This window comes from Salminus brasiliensis, chromosome 20 (genome assembly GCF_030463535.1).
Source record: "Salminus brasiliensis chromosome 20, fSalBra1.hap2, whole genome shotgun sequence".
In the NCBI taxonomy this organism is placed as follows: domain Eukaryota; kingdom Metazoa; phylum Chordata; class Actinopteri; order Characiformes; family Bryconidae; genus Salminus; species Salminus brasiliensis.
In genome coordinates, this window is record NC_132897.1 from 17,854,886 (window position 1) to 17,879,297 (window position 24,412).

Here is a 24,412-nt window from a genome sequence, read left to right on the forward strand (position 1 = left end):
TACAAATACTCGACCTTCTTGCCTTCGAATATTGCGTTTCAGAGGGAGCCCATGTTTTCTGCAGTCACTGGTCCTTATTTGTTCGTAAATTGAACAAATCTCAAATAAGGAAGCATTGTGAATGTAAGAATCTTTGTAAAAAATAAAAAATAAAAAACTGAGTAAGAAGGTTTTTAAGAAGACATTTGATGAATGAGGCTCCTTGTTATGAACTCCTATTAAAAGGCCTAAGTTGTATCTCCCTCATTCCTGACTCTCTGTCATTTAGCTTTGCTGTCTCACTAAAAACACTTCAAAATGGCAAAATGGCAAATTCAAATGATGATGCTCAAATACTCATTAATAATATAGCTACTATAGCATATAATAGTTTCCTGTAGACAGGAAAATTAAGATAACGTGACAAACTAATGAAATGAGGGACAGGCTGAGAAAAATCTCACCAAAAAGAACTTATAAATGATAAATATATATATATATATATATATATATATATATATATATATATATATATATATATATATATATATTTTATTTTTTTTTATTTTTTTTTTTTCTTTCTTTTATTATTATTATTTTTTTATATATATATATTGTATATATCCTTATTAAAATCCTTTCATTTAAACCGGGTTTACATTCAGATAGAGCTACATTTTACAGAGCGGCATTGAGGCCTCACAGGAGGCACTGATAACTAACAGAGGTGGTCTAGTCGAGGCGCTTCTGTCTGAAGCGGACTGCCAGACTGCTGGATTAGCCGAGATTAGCTATCAGGATGGGACATGGAGCAGGACCAGGGCGCTGCTAGAGGGCTAGTTTTCGAAAGAGACACCTTCAGCTGATTAAATGGTGAGTAAATACGGTGTAGTTTGACCGAAGAAGCCTGGAAACTCGCTAAGCTATCCGGATAGATAGGTGATTTGCTCTGTTAGCCAGTTAGCGCTAGCCATAGCTAATTACGCTAGCTAGCACTAGCTCATTTATAGAAAACTAGCCAGTATTGGAAGAGGGTTGTTTATTTTTTGAGTTGGTATAAGCAACCTTTTAGGGTTGCGCTCATTTTCCCAACAATTTGATGAAATTTAGCGCTAGCTGTCCAACTAAGTTTAGCTGGCAGTGTTTGGTAGCTAGCTAGGCTAGCTAGCCGGTAGCTAGATAGCGTTATAGTGCATTAGTTAGCCGGCTTTGGGGCTTGTTGATTAGCTCTCTATTTATCTAATGTTCTCATTTGGTGTTGAAGTTAAAACATTAGTTAAGAAATGACCAAATCCAGGTCCAGAAGGTCCAGTAATAAATCCACACCGGATTTTCTTCCAATTTTGCCCGGGCAGTTGGGAGAAAATCCTGTATGGATTTTCACCTGCTGGACTTGGATTTGGCCATCTCTGCATTTCCTAAGGGTGAACTTGCAGCTAGCTAACAAATCCAGTGTTGGCTAACTTGGTGACTAACCCCTGGTCTTTTGTGTTTTCTAGCAGCTGCTTCACTTTATGCTTGAGACTGCCTGAAGCCACCATGCCTTCAGCCAAGGTGCTGAAGAGTACTCAGTACATAGAACTGGGTAGTTACCAGTACTGGCCCGTTCTTGTGCCCAGAGGAATACGCCTCTACACCTATGAGCAGGTGCCAGGCTTTCTGAGAGAGAACCCTTACATTACAGATGGATACAGAGCATATCTGACGTCTAGGCTGTGCATTAGAAGGTGAATGTCGCAGTCTGTTTTTTTTTTCTTTCGTTTCTTAGTTGACAGATTGTCACCCAATGCTATTTGATATTGATGCTCGTGTTTTGTTTTTTTCCCACCTTTTTATAGTCTGTTTATGCTTTCCAATGAGACTGTGAACATCTGGAGTCATCTGCTAGGCTTCTTCCTGTTCTTCTCGCTGGCGGTGTACGACATGGTGTCCGTGCTACCTTTGGTTGGAGCCTCCAGAGAAGACTATGTCATCTACTCCATAGGCCTCTTCTGCTTCCAGGTTTGTACTTAACTGAAAGCCACAGTATGGAGTAGTTAGATTTGAGAGAGGTTTATTAAAGCTACACTTTGAACAGCATGCCAAAACATTCAGGGGTGGGACAGTAACAATGAAGCTTTGGCTGTGAATGTCTTGAGGTGGACCACAAACCATGCAAAGAAGTGAGTAAGGAAGTGTTTATCTTGACCGAGCTTTGATTCTGATCATCAGAGTGTCTTTGCACTGCAATAACATGTAGTTCAGGCATTCAGAATGTGTAAGCTTATCTGGCTCGTGGTCAGAATCAGAGCATACGCAGTTGTATTCAGTATATCAACTGTTGAAGTCAGCTAACTGTGATTTCTAATGATACCGTGCCATTTTTAGTAATTGTAGAGAGAGGGAAAATAGCAGCCCCCTACTTTGGCAGCTTCTCTCTCAGGCATACGGATGTAGCGCAGATACTCTTCTAATTCCCAGAGCCTACACTTTGAGCATAATGCCAAAACATTCAGAAGGAGAAAAAAAAGCATTGCAGTGACTATGGAACTGTGGGTAAGATAAGTAGTCTTAAGACTGAACTTTACGCAACTCAGAGACTTCATGCTTGAAATGTAATCATAGAACTGTGGGGGATCTCTACTGACTTCCAGTGAAATTCGGGTGGGCGCTTGTTTGCCAACATGGAGTCAGTCTGTTTCTGCTATCTGCCTCTTTTTCATTAATATGTCAACATGACTCTGAGGTGTAAATGCAACTTAAAGTCCCGTGCCTCACCTTTCCTAATCCTCCTAGGTGTGCATGCTGTGTTCAGTGGGCTATCACCTGTTCTGTTGTCACCGCTCTGAAAAGACCAGCCGGCGATGGATGGCTCTGGACTACGCGGGGATCTCCATTGGGACCTTGGGCTGCTATGTCCTGGGCGTGTTCTATGCCTTCTACTGCAATAACGTATGCATCAGCTTCTCTAGATGTGTTTCAGATCTCCTAAACTACATTTGTACAATTGTACTCTCATTCTACAGTCGTCACCAGCCTTTATTGCATATTACTGAGAACTTGGGTGTGTTCTCCTTGCGTCCGACTGGGTTTCCTCCAGTTACTTTGATTTTGATTAATTGTCCCATGTGGAACCCCGTAGGTGGGTACTACTGATAAATAGTTAATATTAACTAGTATGTAACTAGTTCTGGCTCACTTAACGGGAGACACATTTCACTACCATAACCCTGTTTACACCACGTCACTTTATTATGTATCTTGAGTATCAGTATTATATCTGAATAAGGTCACACCACATAACAATGCAAGTGTAAACACACCCAAGACTCGGATACAAACCCCATCACTCGGACCACTTCAGAAGCCTCATGTCCGTCTCCCCAAGACACAGTCGACAACTAAAACTCCCTGTACAACCAGAACAGCAGGAATAATTGCCGCGCAATACACAACTTTGCGCGTTCTGTCCCTCACAGCGATCAGATTTCAGTCTGATTAACCGGAGCGCATTTGACAACCCAGTGTAAACGCATGTGGCTACAATCTTAGCAGGATACAATCCAGGTACTAGTCACATGAAGTGACCAGGTATTATCGGGATCAGAATATGGTTAAAATCCTACCAGGATAATTATCTTAGTTGTGTGAAAAAGCCAGGTGTGAGCGTGGTCTGACACTAGCGAGATCTAGTTTAGATCTAGTTTACATCATTTCACTTTCACATGCCTCTGAAGGGGCTGATGCTGCTTTCTTAGCAAGGGTAAGCGTGAGGGCTAGCCCATTCAGCATTTCAGCTAATTACCATTCAGGTGGAAGTAAATCGTCCCATGTGATTGAAGTGAAAAGATGTGTGTTTACAGCATGCCTGTGGTATGTGTGTGTTCATGGGTTCGCGTGTGTGCGGGGTGAGATTCAGACAGGGGTAGATTAATTAGTTGGCCTGAGGAGCGTCGTCCCACGGCGGCCTAGCAGCAGATGGTAGGCCCGCTTTTGTTGTGGGCATATGCTACCTGTGCAACAGCTACAGAGCAAGAGTTCACCCTCTGCAGGAGAAAACACTTGTGCGAGATGCCGTGGGTGCGTGTTGTGAGGTTATCTTACTGTGTTACTGTTTCTCAAACCCCGGGCTTTCAGACTGCACACAACAATAAGTTAATGTGCTTTCAGCTTTTGGTACAATAGTAGAATATTGGTGGAAAGCTAGCTGCATAGCATCCTCTTTAGAATTTCACTCCTGATTACTTGACTAAACATATTTGGCTGAGAACAGTGCCTTCTTTGTCTCAAGCAAACGACGAGCAAAGCTTTCAGAGAAACTTGGATCTGGAACATCCGATGCAGGCAGCTAGCTCTTGTCCCTCAACTCCCACTTGCTCTTTGCAGTGCGCCACAGCGATTGGCCATGTCGTTTTGCGCACTCCGTCCCCACCCCACTACCCCCCCCCCCACACATATTGGAAGTGCTGGCTTATTGTGCCCCAGAATGCGGCGGAAATCTGCTCCAGCCCAAAGCAGATGGCCGTGTTCGTGGACCCACTCCGTCACTCCTGTTCCCCACCATATGACATTCACACGTGGGTGAGCCATCTCCACTCTCCTCCTGCCAAGTGTTTAGCTTTGCTTTTTGGGTGACTACTCAATCAGCCAAGTCCCCCAAGAGAAAGAGAGACTGTTTTCTTTCTCTCTTTTTTCTCTCTCTCTCTCTCTCTCTCTCTCTCTCTCTCTCTCTCTCTCTCTCTCTCACCTTCTCTATTCAGCACACAAGGAAGTTTATTTAGGCATTGGTGTAGTAGTCTTTCAGATTGGATTCAGAATCCCCATCACCTTACTGGCCTTTTATGGACTCTGAATTTGATGAAAATAGTGCATACACAAATGGACAGTACAGACAACAAATTAAAATGTAGGACTAAAAATACAGCTACAAGGAGTACTATAAAGTGGGACCATCATTTTACTCTGGTTCCCAATAATTTATTGTTATTTGCTATTATTTTAGTAACCTCTATATTTATGATTTTCTGTCTGTCCCCCACCCCACCACAGTACTGGCGGCAGGTGTACCTAGTCACAGTACTGGCCATGACGTTGGGGGTGTTCTTTGCCCAGATACACCCCCATTACTTGACCAAGAACTGGCAGAAGTTGCGGTCGATCATCTTCTGCTCCGTGGCGGGATACGGCCTCATTCCTACCTTCCACTGGATTTGGCTCAGCGGAGGTTTCAGTTCTGCCATTGTACAGGTAGACAAACACCTCATCCGTCACGATAGTCATATTGAACGTTTGTTGATTGATTAATGGCATGTGTCTGTGATGGCAGTATTGTAAAGGTACAGGTCTAGGAGCTGTATAGTGTACAATTTATCTTTGTGCCTACATTTGCTGTTTTTCAATAATGAAGCAGTGTAGAGCATTATTGTTCAAATTACTGTAAATACTTTAGTCTCTGACAATAAAAAGTGACTTGCATGTTATTCACACCTGTCCTTCAATTAAATTTGTGCATTTTAGCTACCTACTATAGCTGCCAGCAGCGTTCTGCAGATACAGACATTAGCCCAGTTCATACATGCACTTTTACACGGCCGTTTAAGCATAACCCAACAACAAGGGGATTAAGAAGGAATGCAAGGAGATACTGGTGAGCATGGCCAGAAAAGTGGAGCATTTCTGTGATGTCGTTTTTTGTTGTTGTAGTTTACTTGCACTGCACGAAAACATCTCACACAGTATGGTTTTCTGAAGAGCATCAGTACCTTTAGAACGCTGACCAACTACATGTCACATTATGAAGAGAGCATATTTCGTCCTGGATAATATGTGATTTGATTTAGAAACTCAAGCATGGTGTTTTGGGTCATTCTTACCTAAAAACGTTTGCTTTTTTCCAATCAGATGTAATTAGAACAGGGAAGCAGTTAGTCATCCGTAATGGATTTTTGAGACCGTCTTTCCCACAATATCATGTGTGTTTTTAGGACTTTGTTCCCAGAGTGCTGATAATGTACTTCCTCGCCGCAGCTGCCTTTGTCTTCTATGTCTCTAAGGTTCCAGAGCGCTACTTCCCAGGTAAAATTAGACAAGGCACAAGTTTTATTCTCTTTACAATTCAAGGCAGTTTAATTAATGCTGTACTGCTCTTTCACCCTCAAGGTCAATTGAACTACGTGGGCTCCAGCCACCAGCTCTGGCACATTCTGGTGGTGCTTCTGTTCTACTGGTGGCATCAGTCTGCACTATACATCACAAGCCACAGACACGCGCACCCCTGCCCTGACTTTTCTCAACATGCTTAGGGCTTGATGGATGGGTGTGAAGGACTGGTTTTGTTGTGGAGCTTTTTAATGATTCTTCTGTAAATCCGAAGTGAAAGCTTTTTTTCCTTTTTCTTCCAATTTTGTTGCCCAACACACACACACACACACACACACACACACACCCTCGGCTATCAGTGCTCCCGAAACTAAGGACGTAACATCTTTTCAGACTGCCACAGATGCAGCGTTGCCAGGCAGCCGACACGTTTGGAGGAAAGCACCAGCTAATAGATGCCTGTGCCGGCCAAGAGTGTTGAGGAGAAAGCGTGCAATGGCTCAGGATTTGAACGCACGATCCCTGGGGCATCATTTGATCGCCTCAGACCCCTGATCCGCTCGTTTTTTTTCCCCAGCTGTTCTTGGACTAAGTTGTAATATTATAGTGCCTAGTCGTTTCATTTGAAATGCTTTAGTATTAAGGTGTCCGACTGACTGTACTGGACGTTGCTGGGATGGCAAGCGCTTCTTCCCACCAGGTTGGAGGAAGTTGGAGGTCTTTTCAGTCTAATACCTGGGTTCTAAAACTTGGGCATCCATTTGCAGCTGTTGGCACCTCCAGTTTGTGTCAGTATTGGCCAGTGTTTAAGAAAGTTAAGAATCTAACCTGTCATTGCTCAGTAATTAGCAGTGAGCCAGTCTGTAGATTTCTAATGGTGAAATGGTGCTCATATTTAACTGAAATCAGTGTTCTGACTCCATGATGTGTTAATTACTAATATTTTTGCTGTTTTGATAGGTGTCCCAGTATACTTAGTATAGTTTTTTTTTTTTTATTCCATCCACTGCGCAATTGAATGTACCAAAGATTTTTTGATATTGCAACAGGAATTTGAATACAAATATGTTAAGGCCACTCCAAAGGAAGTGACCAAAACAAACTGCATGTGGATTTTCTATGATAACTTTTTAATGTTATTAGTGTTCATTTATAAATAGGTTGTAAGTCATGCTTTTATTATAGTGGACACTTAATACATGTCCTAGAACAATTTAGCGCAGACACCTTTTCGTAGCACTAAACTAGGTGGTACTAATGATTGACTATGAAAGACACTGAGCCTGTAATACTAAACTCATGGTCACTTGTATTGCTAAGGCGGCCCAGTGGTGTTGTCGATCTTGCCCAAGGATTTTTACTTATTGGTCTCTTGTTGGTGGAGCACAACATAGTCACCCAAACCGGGAATCAAACGCTGGTCTTGCACACGGTGTAACAGTTCACTGGCAGGTAGTGTGTTAGCTGTTATGCCACACACAACACAACCCTTTTTGCCCTGTATAGATATAGATCATAACATGGCTCTTCAGGTAGTTTTTTTTTTTTTTATTCTAAAAAGATTTTTTTTTATTGCATTGTTAGAATGTATAACTGCAAAAAAACAAAACAAAACATAGGGGGATCCCGAGTGGTGCGCCGGACTAAGGCGCGGTCACTATAACCAGAGGGTTGCCGGTTCGAATCCCTGGAAGCGTGCAATTGGTATTTCTTTCTCTTCTGTTCTTTATGGCATTGTTAAAGAATATTACCGCAAAAAAAAAAAGGTAACCGAGGGACCCCGAGTGGTGCGCCGGACTAAGGCGCTGTCACTATGACGAGAGGGTTGCCGGTTCGAATCCCTGAAGGCGTGCAATTGGCATTTCTTTCTCTTCTGCTCTTTATGGCATTGTTAAAGAATATTACCGCAAAAAAAAAAGGTGACCGAGGGACCCCGAGTGGTGCGCCGGACTAAGGCGCTGTCACTATGACGAGAGGGTTGCCGGTTCGAATCCCTGGAAGCGTGCAATTGGCATTTCTTTCTCTTCTGCTCTTTATGGCATTGTTAAAGAATATTACCGCAAAAAAAAAAGGTGTAATCGAGGCCGACCCAAATGGTCCAGTGGGCTAAGGCGCTGTCACTGCGACCAGAGGATTGCCGGTTCGAGCACCAGTTCGAATCGGCAGACAGGGGGCCCAGAGAGAGCATAATTCGGCTTTCTTTCTCTCTCTTCACACTTCCCCTCCCCAACCTTCCCGCCTCCTCTCCCTCCCCTCCCTCCCCTCCCCCCCACTCTCTCTCCCTTCCCCCCTCCCCCCCCTCTCTTCCCACTTCCCTCCCCAACCTTCCCCCTCTCTCTCTCCCCCTCCTCCATTGCATTGCCAACATGTGTTCTCCCCTTAATGTTCAACAATATAGTACAGTGCAATGTTTCTATTGGATATACTATAATATACTACCACACAACACTACTATAATAACATTGTTGTACTATAGTATGGCTGTTGTCATACTACATTATAGCATATATAGTACAGCATTGATGGTTATATTATAGTGCTGTTCAACATTAAGGTACTAGGATGTACTATAAAGTTGTACATAGTTACAGTGCTGTTGAACTGTACTATAATATACTAACTTAGTTGTACATATATAGTATGGCAACGTTTCTATTGAATAACATAATAGTACAGTTCAACAGCACCGTATAACATTATACTATAACGTACTATATTATAGTATAACATTATAGTACACCGTACTATAATATAATATAGCCATACTATAATGTATTATAGTACACCGTACTATAATATAATATAGCCATACTATAATGTAGTACAATGTACTATACTATAGTATATTATAGTACAACGTACAATTGCCATACTATACTATAGCCATAGTACAGTGTACTATAATGTACCACAATACAGCACATGGTACTATAATGCTGTAGTATAATATAACAGATGATACTATAATATAGTACATGGTACTATAATGTTGTTTTATAATATACTATATAGTACAGTGTACTATAACAGACTATAATGATGTACTGTAATAGTATATTATAGTACACTGCTATAACATACTATAATGCTGTACTATAATATGTTTAGTATAGTATAACATTATAGTATGATGTACTATATTATAGTACAATGTACTATAATGTTATACTGTATTAGAGTATAGCATTATAGTACGATGTACTATAATACTATATTATAGTACAATGTACTATAATGCACTATAATACTATATTATAGTACATTATAGTACATTGTACTATAATGCACTATAATACTATATTATAGTACATTGTACTATAATGCTATACTATAATATAACATTATAGTACATTGTACTATAATGCTATACTATAATATAACGTATGTCAACAATGTACTATATGTTAAACTGTTTCAATATAGTATAACTAGTACAAGTTATAGTACAGCTTTAAAGAACACAAGATAGTAAAGTTGCTGTGTGTACAATAGTATAGTACTGTAGGTTACAGCTTAACACTACTATTTACATACTATCATACTACGTCATCGTATAGTTGGACTAACACAGGGGAGAACACATCATGTTGGTCGAGGTCCAACTCTGGCAGTGCAATGTTTTTTGGGGAGGGGGGGAGAGGAGGAAGGTTGGGGAGGGGAAGTGTGAAGAGAGAGAGAGGGGGAGGGAGAGGAGGGGGGAAGTGGGAAGAGAGAGGGGGGAGGGGGGGGAGGGGGGGAAGGGAGAGAGAGAGAGAGGGGAGGGAGAGGAGGGGGAGGGGGGAAGGGAGAGAGAGAGGGGGGGGAGGGGAGGGAGGGAAGGGAGAGGAGTGGGGAAGGTTGGGGAGGGGAAGTGTGAAGAGAGAGAAAGAAAGCCGAATTATGCTCTCTCTGGGCCCCCTGTCTGCCGATTCGAACTGGTGCTCGAACCGGCAATCCTCTGGTCGCAGCGACAGCGCCTTAGCCCACTGGACCATTTGGGTCGGCCTCGATTGCACCTTTTTTTTTTGCGGTAATATTCTTTAACAATGCTATAAAGAGCAGAAGAGAAGGAAAGCAAGGCCAAGTGTGCTCGCTCCAGGATTCGAACCGGCAACCTCCGGTCAGAGAGACAGCGCCTTAACCCGCTGGACCACTTGTGGTCCCTAAATTGTACCTTTTTTTTTTGCGGTAATATTCTTTAACAATGCCATAAAGAGCAGAAGAGAAGGAAAGCAAGGCCAAGTGTGCTCGCTCCAGGATTCGAACCGGCAACCTCTGGTCAGAGTGACAGCGCCTTAACCCGCTGGACCATTTGTGGTCCCTAAGTTATATATATATTTTTTACGGTAATACTTTTTAACAATGCAATAAAGAGAGAGACACCAAGGTCAAGCGCACGCTCTTCGGACCCCGGCTGCAGTTCCGAACTAGCAATCCTCTGGTCATAATGACAGCACCTCAGCCTCTACCTCCCAAAACCCAACCCTTCCCCCTCCGCCTCTTTTTTATTGTTTACTTTTTTTTTAGCATGATTAAAGTTCTACCAGGACATTCTTTATTTTATTGCATTGTTAGAGAGCAGCGTTGCACAACATATCAAATCGTAAAAGAAGACCTGCAGCGTTAAAAGTATGACCAAGCGACCCCAAGTGGTGCAACTGACCACTCATGACTAATCCCAGTCCATCATGCTGCCCCTCCCTCTCCACTGCTCCAGTTACGTTACATGTGATACATATGGGCTGGGAAATTGGGAGAAATATGGTGTTGCAAATAATTCTTGTTTACTAGTCTTACTATAACTTTACTATACACCAAAACATAAAATAGACTCTAAATCACCCTTTTGTCCTGATTTCCAGTTGAATTATATTTCTTGTAACTAAAATGAAGTAGATGAATTTATTCCCCCTAATTATTGTAGGTTAAAAGTGTGCATGCATCACACACTTTGAATAAAGGGGCTTAAAAGTATACTTATGGACTTTATGAGACTGCAGACAAAAGGTGCATCAGACTCCATGTGATTTATCAACTCCACTTAGTCTCGGTAATTTCCCTGGAAAGTAAATCCCTTTTCAGTTTAGTATTTAAGATGACAAAGACATCAACTGTAAAGTGTTAACCAAATGAAACTTCTAACTTCTAATATTGAATTATGCATAGAAAACAGTACATCACATAAGAATGGAGAAGGCCTACGCTGAAATGATTCTGTTGACACACAAATGCACGGCAACAGGCATTTGTGTGTCTGAGGTACAGTAAAGCAGGGTGGAGCATACCCATATAAGGCAATGTGGTGTGAAACTGACCTAACTAGTAGATCATGCAGGAAGCAACAACCTACACAAGGACCACTGGCAATTCGGTGGTCCATGATTGAGCACACACTTAAGATTTAGTACTCCACTAAATCTGGAATCTAATAAAAAAAAAAAAAAAAAAAACGATAGCATATTGTCAGCTTTTCGCTAATGTTGTCTCAGAGCACATTTGTGATGCAGCATAAAAGGCTTCTCAGCGATCAGGTACAGACTAAAGGTAATGCTTAAAAAGGCATAAAAAAACAACAACATCCATAAACAGGTTCAAGTCAAGTTCAAGGGAAAACTAGTTACTCCAAAGTCAAGTTAGGTATTAAAATAGTTTAAAAGCTGCAAAAGTTGTTTTTTTTTTGTTTTTTTTACTAAAACAAAGGTCGTATTTGCATAAAGTAGCAGCATTTGCGCAAGTGCGCTCCGTGTGCGCAGGAAGACGAGACAGTCACTGCTTTGAGGGAAAAGGTGCAGCTCCAAAGGGGTCAAGGGGATCCATTTGAGGGGGCTGCTGAGACCCACCGTGGACGACCATTTCTGTGAAGGGCACAGCCCCAAAGTCATCCATTTTGTTCCCATCAAACGCGGCGTGCACGGAGCCAGTCCGGGATCTGCCGTTGGATGTGTTGATGTCGCTTTTGTTGTCCCCGAGGCCTGGGTGCTGACCGTGCCGTACGCCGTCTTGCGGATGGAAAGGCTTGGCGCCGAAGGGATCCAAAATGGTCTCTTCGGAAGGCAAAGCAGTTCCCTTCTCTTTAACTTCTCCCATTGAGATGCTGATGTTCTCCTTGGACGCACTGAGAAACTCATTGCTACTCTGTGAATCTCTTCTGCCCACCTTCTTGTGCCGCCGCACACGCTCAGGGGTGCGGAAGCTGGGCTTGTTGCTCTTCCTACCACTAGTTGGGGTACTGTGGTGGCGCTTTCCATTCCCACCGGTGGCCTCTTGCTTTGTGCGCCTCTGCCGCGAGGAGAGCTTCTGGAGGCTGCGTTGCTTCAGTTTCTGCTGCTGGGGGCTTTGTTCCTCTTCAAAAGGCACTTGGCCAAAGATGTCTTCCTGGCTTCTGGAGGTCGGTTCCGTGTGGCCGGGCTGAAAGGGCGAGAAGCCAAACACGTCTACACTGGCTGGGGAGATGGGTGGCGTCTGGCCACTGGGAGCGTCGCCACTCCTGCTGGACTTGGAGAGGTTCCTGCTAAAGGGAGCTTTGGTGAAAACATCAAACTCCTCCATGGTGTTTTCCTGGCTCGCCTGCCTGAAAGGAGCCTTGGCAAAAACGTCAACACTCTCTGGTGGTGAAGCTCTGGGCTGACCACTGCCAACAAAGGGCACAGCGCCAAATGCGTCTACTTCACTTGCACTTGGCATGGCTGTGCCGGGTGAATCGGGAGGGGTGATCAGACTTGTTCCAGACTCACCTCTGGCACTTTCCTTTACGAACGCTGAAACTTTGTCGCCCAGCATTCTCTCTGCGCAGGCTTTGGCTTTCCTCTGGTCACAGTCAGAATCTGAGCTATGTTTGTCCTCCTCTTCTTCAACCTCTTCCTCAGAGTCCATGAGCAGAGGTCTCTGGCCCAGGTTCTCTGGCTCAGTGTCTTCAGGCTCACTGTTGAGGCCTTCGTCGTCCTCCACCTCCTCATCTTCACTGCTCTTGGGCGAAGGAGGGTCCGACTCAAAGTCACTGTCCGATTCTTGCCCTGCTCTATGAGGTGTTGAGCCAGAGGAACTGCTCTTTTTTGTAGGTTTCTGTTCCTTGGGTAGTGGGACAGCTTCTTCCAAAGCACATAATCCAGCAGTGGCAACACCGGGCTCTTCGTTTGGCTGCTCTGGTGTGTGTGTGGTAGATCCTGCTGGAAACAGGACAGAAAAAGGAGTTAAGATCTATTTCAGCGAAGGCCCATGAAACATTACATGAGAGACAGATGTGTGCATTGTGGAGTTTGCACACCACCAGGCAGAATTTTCTCAAGGCCAAGTGTACACTACAATCCCTTTTTTTTTTTTTTTTTTTGAATGAACCCTAATCGACATCCAGCATTGTCTCCTTAAAACCAGAGTTCTAGAAAGGGATATGTACAGATGGACCATGTCTTAATATGGAAAAGGGTTTACAGATAATAATGAAAAGCTAGTGAAGGGGAGGGGGGGGGGGCTCAGCTAAAGACCGAGAACATGATTACTGTCTTGTTGTGTTGTGTAATGAAGCTGGATTACTGGAGAATGCAATTTGTATTTCACGAGGTACAACCTTGATCACATCTTGTATTTGAAGACAAACAAAGCCTAACAAATTGTGAATTAATCAAACAGATGGCAAAATGACAGAAATATGGAACTCATATGGTCAAAAAGCTGCTCTTTTTCAGGAAAGCCTCTCTCACAAACATCCTACAAATATGTTGCACCTTCATTTCAACCTTTTTTTCGACATAAATATGGCAGTTGTTCTTTACATTGTGTCAGAATTTCATGATGACTGGACCAATAGAAATTAGCTAGAATAACCAAAATGACTTGGAATAAACTTTAATTGAAAGCTGAGACATAAAGTTGTTTACTTTATGCGTGAGCACAGCTCTGCGCACCATAGTTAAGTCTGTTTCCCATGGATGATTTGAAATCAATAAAATGTGTCATGACTGTGGGTGCCCAAACTTTTGCACAGGACCGTATATATATATATATATATATTTACAGAAATAGTTTGTACAAACTTCCCTTATTCCTATTCCTCAGTGTAGCTGGTCGAAGCCATACCCCATGCTGCGCAGGCAGAGCTGCAAATCTGTTACCATCTAAACCCTCCAAACTGGCAAGACTAGACAAAGGGTTAGCCAAACAGTGTGTTATGTATGAGTAAGTTTATGAAAGGCGAGCTCGAGGGGGGTACACAGAAAAGTAATTGGAAGGGGGGGGGGGGGGGGGGGATTCAGTTTGTATGAAGAAATCTGTTTAGCCTGTACAAATACAGCTACCTCAGTACAGTGGAGCAGCTTCACCATCACGTAAGAAGATCTGAACCTGGAAATGTACTGGTGAGGTTCTTTTCTAGAGTTGGCTGATTGCACTGTGATGACTACCCTTGTAAAGGAACTAAGCATGTGGTCATAGACTGGAGTCCTTTTAACACTGGAGCAGTCAGAGTGCTGCAGCAGCCACATGTCCACACAGTGGATTACGCAAGACCCCTTACCCTAGGTCAACAGATGCTCAACTGGCTGTGTTCTCCATTTCTACAGTACATGAAAATTAACTAGGAACCGTTGTTATGCTGTTATGGTAAACCTGAAGGTTATCAACAGCTGTGCATTTCACACATTTTTCAGTGCCTTTTAGAAAAGTGGGTCTTATATATATTTTTTTTGTAATATAAAAAAAAATGTGCAATTTAGTGATATTTAAATGTTACACTGACCAACTGCATAAGAATACATAACACGCTTTTCTGAGCTTATTGTGGACTTCATTATTACCTCTATTACACTAACCAAGTATATATTTCATTATGAAAACAGCTAAATGAGTCCTGTCTAGTTGGATTTTGTGCAGAATGTTTACTGTGTGCCACAAATGCTGCTGTTTTCCATTTCAACATGAAGACCCAACCTAAAGTACCACCACTGATTACCTTTATCTACAGTGGCATCGGTCAAGGGGTGGGCTCTACATATTAGACTGCAGTGAAGTCAGTTCTTGAAGCAGGCAGGTCTTGTTCAGGGTATGTAATGGCGAATACCTACCAAAAGTGCTCCAACTAAGGACAACCTGTAAATTGCCTAAATGGGGATCTCATTAATGCGAGCCACCACCTCACACAACCTACAACACTTACAGGAGCTGCTGCTAATGTCTTGGTGCCAGATACCACAGGACACCCCTGAGGTCTTGATGGGGTAGAACTGTTTAGGGGGCACAAGAGGGACCTACCCAATATTAGGCAGGGAGTTTTAATGTTATTTTCTGAAGTATCACCCACCCCTAACGTATGGCTATTGTTTTGTTTGGGTGCCCAGCATGCTTTCTAAGACTACTTGCTTAATCAAGCCCTAACAACGGGGATTACAGATGCAGGGCTCAAAACAACATGGAGCAAAAACACATGATTATTCTTCACGCTTAATGACGAGACATATGTTTGCTAGTCTTCTAGACCAAGGCTTGTTTCTATCCTTCACTGTCCTGAAACATCAAGAGTTGACAAGCAAAGATGATGCTTTGATGCACTTAGATATGCTTGGTTATACAGCTTTTTCCCCCTCACGCAAAATTCAATATATGCTTTAGAGTTTTATATAATAGAGATAAAGACAGCCATGCCTATTTAGGAACATCTTGCTTGTGTGGAATAACTGTCGACTCTGAAGACACTGGAATCTCAACAGCCCCTACAACAAAATCAACCAAAGTATAGACCGTTTTCAATATATGTTTATTTATCATTAGCATTTTGTGAAGAAACACATTCAGTTATACATTATGATACATGAGCATTTACATTTCTGTATCAAGGGAACAGAACATTCTAAACAACTTATTTAACTAATGGTTAAGTATAAATATAGGAAAAGGTGGTTACTGAACAATAATGGAGCTTTATGCTTTGATATACGTTTATCTATGTTTAGCCTATTTCAGCATGTTAACTCTAACATGCTGTTGGTGTACTGAAGTGATGCTTCCATCATACAAATAAATTTTGTGCTACATTTTTAGGACCCCAGTTACAGCCACTCTGTACCAGAAACAAAGTCAAACCGTCCGGTCATGAATGAGACCAATCTATGAGATAATCCCCTACAAAAATAATCTACACATTTCTGAAACCAGACTTAATGACTGGAGCTGAGCGGCTACAGTTAACTGGTGACAACAGTATAACATTGATTGTGTCAGAAGAATAGTGAAGATAGCAACAGATTTGAGATGATGGCTGAGTGAAATAAAGTAATCAAGAAAAATGCAGTTTTTTGTAACTTCACAAGCCCTCAAACCTATGGGCAAGACCCTTTAAAAAGACAATGTAAACTAAAACTCCAGCTCATATGGCAGTGTACCCTTTTTTATACATGCAAACTCGATATGCCGTTGATGTGAATCACATAGATTTGACTAGTTTTCAATTTATGGGAAGAAGGGGAAAGGAGGGGCTTCAAATTACATTGCAAGCGGCAATCATTGGGGCTCAAGCACTGAGACACTACAGAGCCAGTAGATGGAGAAAAACAAACAATTTTGTTGTTGTTACTGTTGATACTGGCCTTGTTTATAATAAATGTTGGGGTCTAGGTTTTTAGACATGACCATAGATGCTGAACTAATTCATTACAAAAAAAGTTTTCTACAGGGCATTTCTTCTCAGCTAGGCACATTTTACTGCCCACAAGGTTATGTGTGCCTTTTGTTCCTATGTGCATGCATGTTTCTAATGTAAATATGGCTCAGTCATTTAATGATTTGATTTTCACTCCGTTTTAGTTTCACAAATATATTTCCAGAAATATCCCACTCAACCAAGATGTCTCTGAGAATGGCTGTCTTTATCTAATACAAAATAACTGCAATTAAACATTACAATAAAAGTAACATAGGTACGAAGGATGTTCTGATGCTGGTCAGAACTGAAGTGGACAATGAGATGAATGAATAAAAAGATTAGGAATCCAGCAAGTGGACTCTCTAAACTTTATGGTCAACTTACCTTTGGTAAAAGAAATCAGTAAACAAGTCACGTTGAGCACCCATGTAAAAGTACAAACATCTGGGGGCCTGTTGTCCACACACAGCTTGAATCTAGACCAGGCTCAATCTGTGTACAGAACAACTAACCCTGCATATATGTTCACATTTATGAGTCGATGAGACATTCGCGCATTAAGCTTGAACTATTTGCTGCATAGATGAACGAGAAGGTAGCAAAGAAATGTATCATGTAAGTGATATGGTTTTCCAAGGTCCATTTGTTCTCAGACACAGCCTGGTTCTATGGCATAAACTAACAAGTGAACAAGAAGCAGAGAATGTGCACTAGCATAGGCTACATGGCAAAGCATCACATTTCGAGAGGGGAAATAAAAAAATTAAAAAAACCAAGAACACAAAACAACAACAAAAAAACACAAAACAACAACAAAAAAAACCCAGAAAAATGAGGACCGTGAACACTCAATTCTTTTTGCAGATCCAACAGTGCCCTGATTATGTGTCTAACTCACCCTAACTTGATGAACCTGCCAACATCCCAAAATTGGCAACTCAAAGTATCTTCACAGTTTAAAAGGAAAAAAATAACAAGGATAAGACTCAATGAGGGAACCAAAGCCAATTTTAACACTTGATAGAAACTTGTGATTAACTCCATGAGAAATTGGCATGTTTAAAACGAGTAAACACAGTGGCAATAAAGATCTCTGGAAGTGTTTCATTAAGCGACATCCATGAGTGTGTACCTGAGAAATCCTGGCTTGTACCACAATTATTAACATGAACCAAATGAAAAAGGGGAAAAAGCTGAGACAGAAATGAAGCTTCTGGTGAAAGTGAAAATCAGTTTGCTCAAGAATTAAAAGTATTCTTTCATGCCAAACTGAAGTGATTTACCATGTAAATGCCAAAATAAAGTCTAACATTTTTATTAGTACCACTAATCATTCTTTAACTTTTCTGGCATTACAAATTTCTGTAGCTGATCTAAAAGCCAATGGAAACCTTTCTTTGTTTGGTTATATTGTACTGGCAAGATAAATGTGAAAAAAAAACAACAGAATCTCTACTTAATTTCTAAAAAATGTCTGGAGTCACTTATTACACAGCTTCTCTTAGAGGATAAAGGCTTTAAAAAGTTTTCTACATTAAAGTGCAAAAGACTCCAACAGTTTAACTTAAAAAAGGAAAAGATATGAAGCATGGAGGCACTAGAAAGCCCTATCTTTATATGGGATTACTGCATAGGGCTTTAGTATAACAAAAGAACATGAATAGCCAGTTAACTCTTAGGTCCTTCAGGCAGAATAAAACCAAAAGAAAGAGGAAAGTGTAACACTACAAATCTTAGTGGCCTGTGTTTGCCTTTTGTAGTTCAATATATTCTCAGAAAATATGCCTTATACACATATTTTTGCAGTCTGTGGAGGCTATTCTTATTGCTATGTAGCATTATACTAAGCTCGGCATAACAGCCCTGCTTATCCTTCTTTTTATGTATACCATTATGCATTTCGCTTATAGAACGATTCATACATTACTGGACCTTATGCTTAAAACGGACACTGGACACTTAGGAACTTCAAATAGTGTCTCCCTCCAGGTTCCAGGAGTGACCGTTGAAGTTTCACATCCAGAGAGCAGCTCATGGGAGGTACACAGGTTGGATTTGAGGGGTAGACAGCACAGGAGCATTAGAGGGACATTAACAGAGAGCTCAGTGGCCAGGATCGTTTCTTGGGGGTTGGGGAGTAGCCGTCTGCTAGAACTTGCCTGCGCTGGCCACGAAGGGCACAGAACCAAAGGGGTCCTCGGAAAGCAGGGGCTGCTGCCGCTCCGCACCACTGGCCTCCACACTGACTGCTCTCTCCACTGGTTTCTCTAAAGGGAGAAGACAAAAAGTGTTACTGTGACAGAGTGGTGAGGCATAGATGCCCTCTGCTGGAGAGGGACAGAAACAGACTGATGATGTATAACGTGCAACCCTAAATAAATGAGACAATGGAAGCTTATGCCCCAATTAGCATTGTGCCAACAGACAGAAAAGGTTAAAAGTATGTACAAAATTCAGATTCCTGTACTGTGGATTTTGGAGGTCATACAGTGTTAAAACATAAGCAAGTGAATTTACAACTGTATGTGGGTTGAGCGAAATGCGTCAACCATGCAATGCAAACTCAAGTCACCAAATATGCCTCTGCTGACCATCTACTTTTGTGGTATAAAGGAAATTGGGTCAAATTGATTTTTCATTGCATTTGATACATATGCAGAGCAAAAAGACAAACTAAAGCCTGCAACACTTGCTTGCACGCAGAAGGTCAAACTCCCTATCCAGCAGCTCCTCTTCTGTGAGTTTGGAGAAGTTATCCTCTCCGAAGGGGTTCCAGCGAGACATGTCAGGAGGGTTACTAATGGGCTGAAGAGTGGGGCTGATCATCTCTGAACCGGAAACAGCCGTTCTGTGATTAATGAGGGGAGAATAAGAAGATAAACCACAATGTTAGATCCCATGCTAATCATTAATGAAGCATCTGTGTGGATGAAACAGTGATTGGGTAAAAATGATGGTTGTAAGTAGACAGAAGAGGAAACCTGGTATTGGTGAATGGAGGATCCACAGGGGAGGGTCCAGTAGGGTTGTAGGAGCCCAGAGGGGCCTGGAACTCCAGTGGGGAAATGTAGGGTACCTGCTGGGCTGAAGCACACTGCTGCTGCTGTTGTTGCTGCTGCTGCTGCTGCTGGGCAGCAAATGCCTGCTGGTACTGATGCATCTGCTGAACAAAACCACAGTGATTCGGCTATAGTTTGGGCAAAAAGGACTGAAACTGAAACAACAAGAAGGCTTTGGGATTCCCTTGAATTGTTTATGACTCTCCATCACACACATCCACCCCTCAAGAAGTTTGGAAATGGTTGTATTGTATTTATTATGTTTCTAAACAGATAAACATTTACTGCCAAATAAATAGTTTCACGTCAGTATATCAAGACATTTGCATAGTGAAGTATATGCAATCAGAAAAAAAAAAATATCAGTCCCAATCTTCAGAAAGAAATGTCTTTGCCCTGTCCGTTTTACAAATACAAAACACATTATGATACAATCCCACAACCTTTGGCTTTTTTTTGCAAATATTGCTAATGCTAATGCTCAAATAGGGGGAGAGGAGGGAAAAAAATCCCCACACACCACGCCCTATTCAACCCAAAGTGACCATTAAGGACAGTGAGAGACACACAAAGCCCCTCGCATTTCCCTACAGTGTAATTGCTTCATATGTTACGATTTAACACAGAGAATCGGTCGATTTCACCCCCATTCAATCCCCTGATGGCTTCACATGGAGCAGATTGCATCTGAAATTAAACAGATGGTAACCATTCTGTGGAAAATGAGCTAAAAATTGCACCGCCTTAACGTTATGTATTTAGAGGAAGTCGGTTATCGGCACTTCCATGTTTAGCGTAAATACATTTCGGAGGAATTACTGACGGATGCGACCGACTGGCATCAACTTGGATCCGGAAACTGGCACGAAGAGCCTTTGCAGAAAGTGTGCGAGTTGCCAAATTAGTATTGGAGGCAGAGTAGTGCAATCCAATTGGACTTTACTTTAGTGAGCAGTACAACTACCCACATATTGGTGACTCGACCTAAGGCATGCTGCTTTTGTTCAGGCGCAGACAGCATCCAAAAACCAAAGATCTTGAAATTGAATTTATTTGCACAGATAATCTGACTTTGGTTCAAAGTAGATGGTATATACAGGCGACTAAAAAAATCATAAAAAATAATAATACCACCATATATATAGATTATTATATAGATAATTGTGATTAAAAAACTATTAGCCACTTTACTATTTATGTGGGTACTGAGTGTTTATTTGCTCAGAAAAACACATACTATATATAAGCAAGTACTATAACAAACACAATAATTAGGGATTTTATTTATGGCAGTGTTTTGCAAGTCCCAGTTGTTCTGATCTGACCTTCCTGAGAACGGTCTGGTCGCGTTTGCAATACAATTTAACAAGCACACCTGATCTGTTAAAGAATATCTTTGTATATATTAACTAATAATTATTAATAATAACAACATCATTCATCATTACAAGCTTGGCAGTATGAAGTATACAACCTACAACTACAGCTGAGGGATACTGATGTGTCTATGTACTCTCATAACACTTAGGTGTTCATCACAAACTTTGTAGCATCTGGTGTCTGCTCCCTTTAAGAGACCGAATGAATGGGCTGGTGGTTGGCAATGGAGCGCTGCCTTTCACGGCCGACTGGGCCCACTGCGCCCACTGCTGCTGCCTGAGTGTGTGAGTGCTCACCAGGGCTGCGTAGTGCTGCTGCTGTGGGTGATACATGGACTGCTGCATCAGCATCTGTTGTTGAAGCATATGCTGCTGCTGCTGCATCTGCATGGCCTGATACTGCAGAAGGGGAGACGTATAGAGAGTTCAAAACGGCAATGAAAAGAGAAAGCAGTGTCATGTTCTTCGTGGAAGGTCTGGTCAATTCTACTTCAAAATAACTTCTGAAATTTCTGAATAATGGATTATTAACCCACACATTTTCAGGTTAGTCAATTTTATTTTCTGATATTAGACAGTAGAGATATTATTATAATTGTTATATATATCATTTCAATTTCAGATTTAAGAGTGTAAAGGCTTGGAAAACTAAACCTATTTCACAGTCACAAACAGATGAGAGGGGAATGTTATGGAGCAGTCGTGAGACAGCTGTGTTAGGCCATCTGATCCATTAACAGAGTAAGACACGATTAACCAGCTGACCACCTGCTGTGCTCCCAAACACATTCTGTCTCCCCCCCACTCAAACACACAGCGCCATCTGTCTGTGTGCAGATGACATTACCAAACAGGAATTCTCTGTTATTACAGAAGAACATTTTTACAACTGTCATAGTCACATTTCACAATACAGCCTCCTTACACATCTGCACGGTGCTGGGACAATTTACACGCTGGGGAAATTTTGACGCTGAAATGTTGCGTAGTACAGAAGGACAGAGATTTAACAAACAAAGCTATGTTGATATAGTCACAGTGGAAGGTCGACTGGCTAGTGATGCCGGACTATATTTACAGAAAATAAACACAATCGGACACATGAACATGAAACTGATCAGATGAATGAAAGCCAGACATGCGAAGCCAGCATGCGACTCAAAGTGCTCATTTGTGTCATTCTCGAACAATGTCTTTTCATTTCATATGCAAGGCCTCATTCTGTATGTGAAAACACTGGGGGCTTGAGAGAGTACATTTTGACATCAGACTTAAAAATGAAGAAAATACTGACATATGATTTGTGAGTCAATGCAGACATCTGCTATATTTCATGTACAAATCTAAATATCTGTCTAATGTCAGCACTTACACACTTATTAGCCATAAGATTAACAATATTGAGTTCCCCTTGTGCCACCACAACAGATCTGTCCATTCGAGCCCAAGATCTCTGAAGGTGTCCTGTAGTATCTGGCACCAAGACATCAACAGGGGATCCTTTAAGTCCTGTAAGTTGTGAGGTGGGGTCTCAACGGATCGCATAATGTACCCACGACCATGTCGTCGGCGTCCTTCATTTTGGTAGATACTGACCATTGCATACCAGGAAAACACCATCCCTGATGTTTTGGAGATGTTCTGACCCAGTCATCTAGCCATTACAATTTGACCCTCATCAAAGTTGCTCAGATTTTTATGCTTGCCCATTTTAAACGCATCACCTTCAAGACCTGCATTAAGATAATCAATGTGTTTCTCTTTACCTGTCAGAGGTGTTCATGTTATGGCTGATCAGTGTATATTGAGCAGATGTAAAGAAAACAAGATTCTGGTATTGTTGCACATCCCTATTAAAGGTGTGTAAATCTAGCGCAAATCTAACCTTCTATTTAACCCAAGAGCTAAATCTAATCCCAACCTAACCGCAACACTGTTGATCAATAACCAAGAGCCAAATCATTATGTCCAGATGGAGTGAAAAATGTTGATCATCTCCTAACAGCAGTGCATGTAGTAAAAATATGGAATATGTGCTAGAAGGTACATTTTTGTAGTCTTGTTTTGGATGTGAGAGAAATGGGCAGAAAGGGTGTGAAGACTTAAATTAGAGCATCTCCAAATTAGCAAGTCAATGTCACAGTCAGCGAGTACCTACCACAAGTGGTCAGAGAAAGCACCAAAACACAAAACAAAGATTGGGAGTTTGGTGCTTGGTGCTGTGTAGTAACAGATCAATCAGAGAAACTCCCCGAGTACAGTTTTTTGGTCAGGTATGTAAGACACTGCACTGGAAAAAGTTTGACCCACGTTGGCTCCACCATGCAACTTTTAGCACTTAAATGACCTGCTGCTAATATCTTTGTGCTAGACACCACAGGGCACCTTTAGAAGGCTAGTAAGCTTTTGATGGAACGCATTGTGGCAGGATATTAGTTGTCATAAGCATAATCATAATGTTTTGGCTCATCAGTGTAAAGGAGGACTATTAAAATAAAGTATAACCAACAAAAGGAATGATAAAATATCAGAGGTAGACATTACCTGCATGTACTGCAGATGTTGTGCATTGATTTGTTGCTGGTGGTGCATGTTATGTTGTTGTTGATGATGATGATGATGATGAGGTGGCTGTTGTTGTTGTTGGAGTTGCTGCAGTCTCAGGTCTCCAGGCTGCAGCTGCTGTAAAACTCTGTTTTGCTGATTGCTGCTCTGTATCTGCACAGTTGCCTGCTGTCCGTTTCCTTGGGCTGAAAAAAATACAAGCGTACATACTACTGGTTAAAACTGAGCCTAGATAGATTAGAGCAAATTAAGACGCATGAGTATAGAACAAGTGAGATACAAACAACAAACAGACCCTTACCACTCTGACCATTGCTGACAGTTCCAGATAGAACAGTCATTTTTACTGGCGTTACGGAGTTAGGCAGTGGAAGGACATTGCTGTTGGCTGCTTTTGGCCTTTGCCTCGGCGCAATGGATGTTTCCGTGGGGCCCACAGACTCTGTTATTCTGCAGTAATTCAAAAAGAATTTCAGTACAGTATTCATCAATGTTATAAAACTATTTTGATGACTTATGTTTTAATTACAATCAAAGCCATTAAGTTAAAATTGATTCACTGCATTTAGCTAAATTAAGAGGACAAGAACAAAGATAATCATATTCTCTTTCAACACAAATTACCTGGCTTTTGTCAGGCTCTTTTTAGCAGCGATGTCACTGGCTGTTAGCGGCTCTGGCAGCGAGGTGGGGATGGGAGAATTCTGCCATCAGAAACAGAAAGTCACCACTCAACTCTACCA

At 41.7% G+C, this 24,412-nt stretch overlaps 2 protein-coding genes across 6 annotated transcripts in view; one reads left to right on the forward strand and one right to left on the reverse strand.

The window, feature by feature from the left end:
- The first annotated feature begins 752 nt into the window (after positions 1-752).
- Positions 753-8,114, forward strand: paqr3a (progestin and adipoQ receptor family member IIIa). Of its 2 annotated transcripts, none has more exons than XM_072665100.1 (7): positions 753-852; positions 1,479-1,706; positions 1,818-1,980; positions 2,755-2,910; positions 5,008-5,205; positions 5,943-6,033; positions 6,118-8,114. In XM_072665100.1, the coding sequence occupies exons 2-7, from the start codon at positions 1,519-1,521 to the stop codon at positions 6,258-6,260; spliced, it is 939 nt and encodes a 312-aa protein (XP_072521201.1). In that variant the 5' UTR covers positions 753-852; positions 1,479-1,518; the 3' UTR covers positions 6,261-8,114. The 2 variants fall into 2 exon arrangements, with proteins under 2 accessions (XP_072521201.1, XP_072521202.1); XM_072665101.1 differs by having other exon boundaries at positions 1,482-1,706.
- A 2,454-nt stretch (positions 8,115-10,568) lies between these two features.
- Positions 10,569-24,412, reverse strand: part of bmp2k (BMP2 inducible kinase) — a 38,784-nt gene continuing 24,940 nt past the window's right edge. The window contains exons 9-16 of one of the 4 annotated variants that reach the window (XM_072664407.1): positions 24,294-24,373; positions 23,971-24,119; positions 23,649-23,854; positions 21,402-21,503; positions 19,648-19,826; positions 19,360-19,514; positions 18,826-18,933; positions 10,569-13,199 (exon numbers count right to left, since the gene is read on the reverse strand). In XM_072664407.1, coding sequence (XP_072520508.1) covers positions 11,803-13,199; positions 18,826-18,933; positions 19,360-19,514; positions 19,648-19,826; positions 21,402-21,503; positions 23,649-23,854; positions 23,971-24,119; positions 24,294-24,373 — 2,376 coding nt within the window. In that variant the 3' untranslated portion in view covers positions 10,569-11,802. Of the gene's footprint in view, positions 13,203-18,825; positions 18,934-19,359; positions 19,515-19,647; positions 19,830-21,401; positions 21,504-23,648; positions 23,855-23,970; positions 24,120-24,293; positions 24,374-24,412 lie in introns of all 4 variants that reach the window. The other 3 variants (XM_072664406.1, XM_072664405.1, XM_072664403.1) reach the window with 3 other exon arrangements.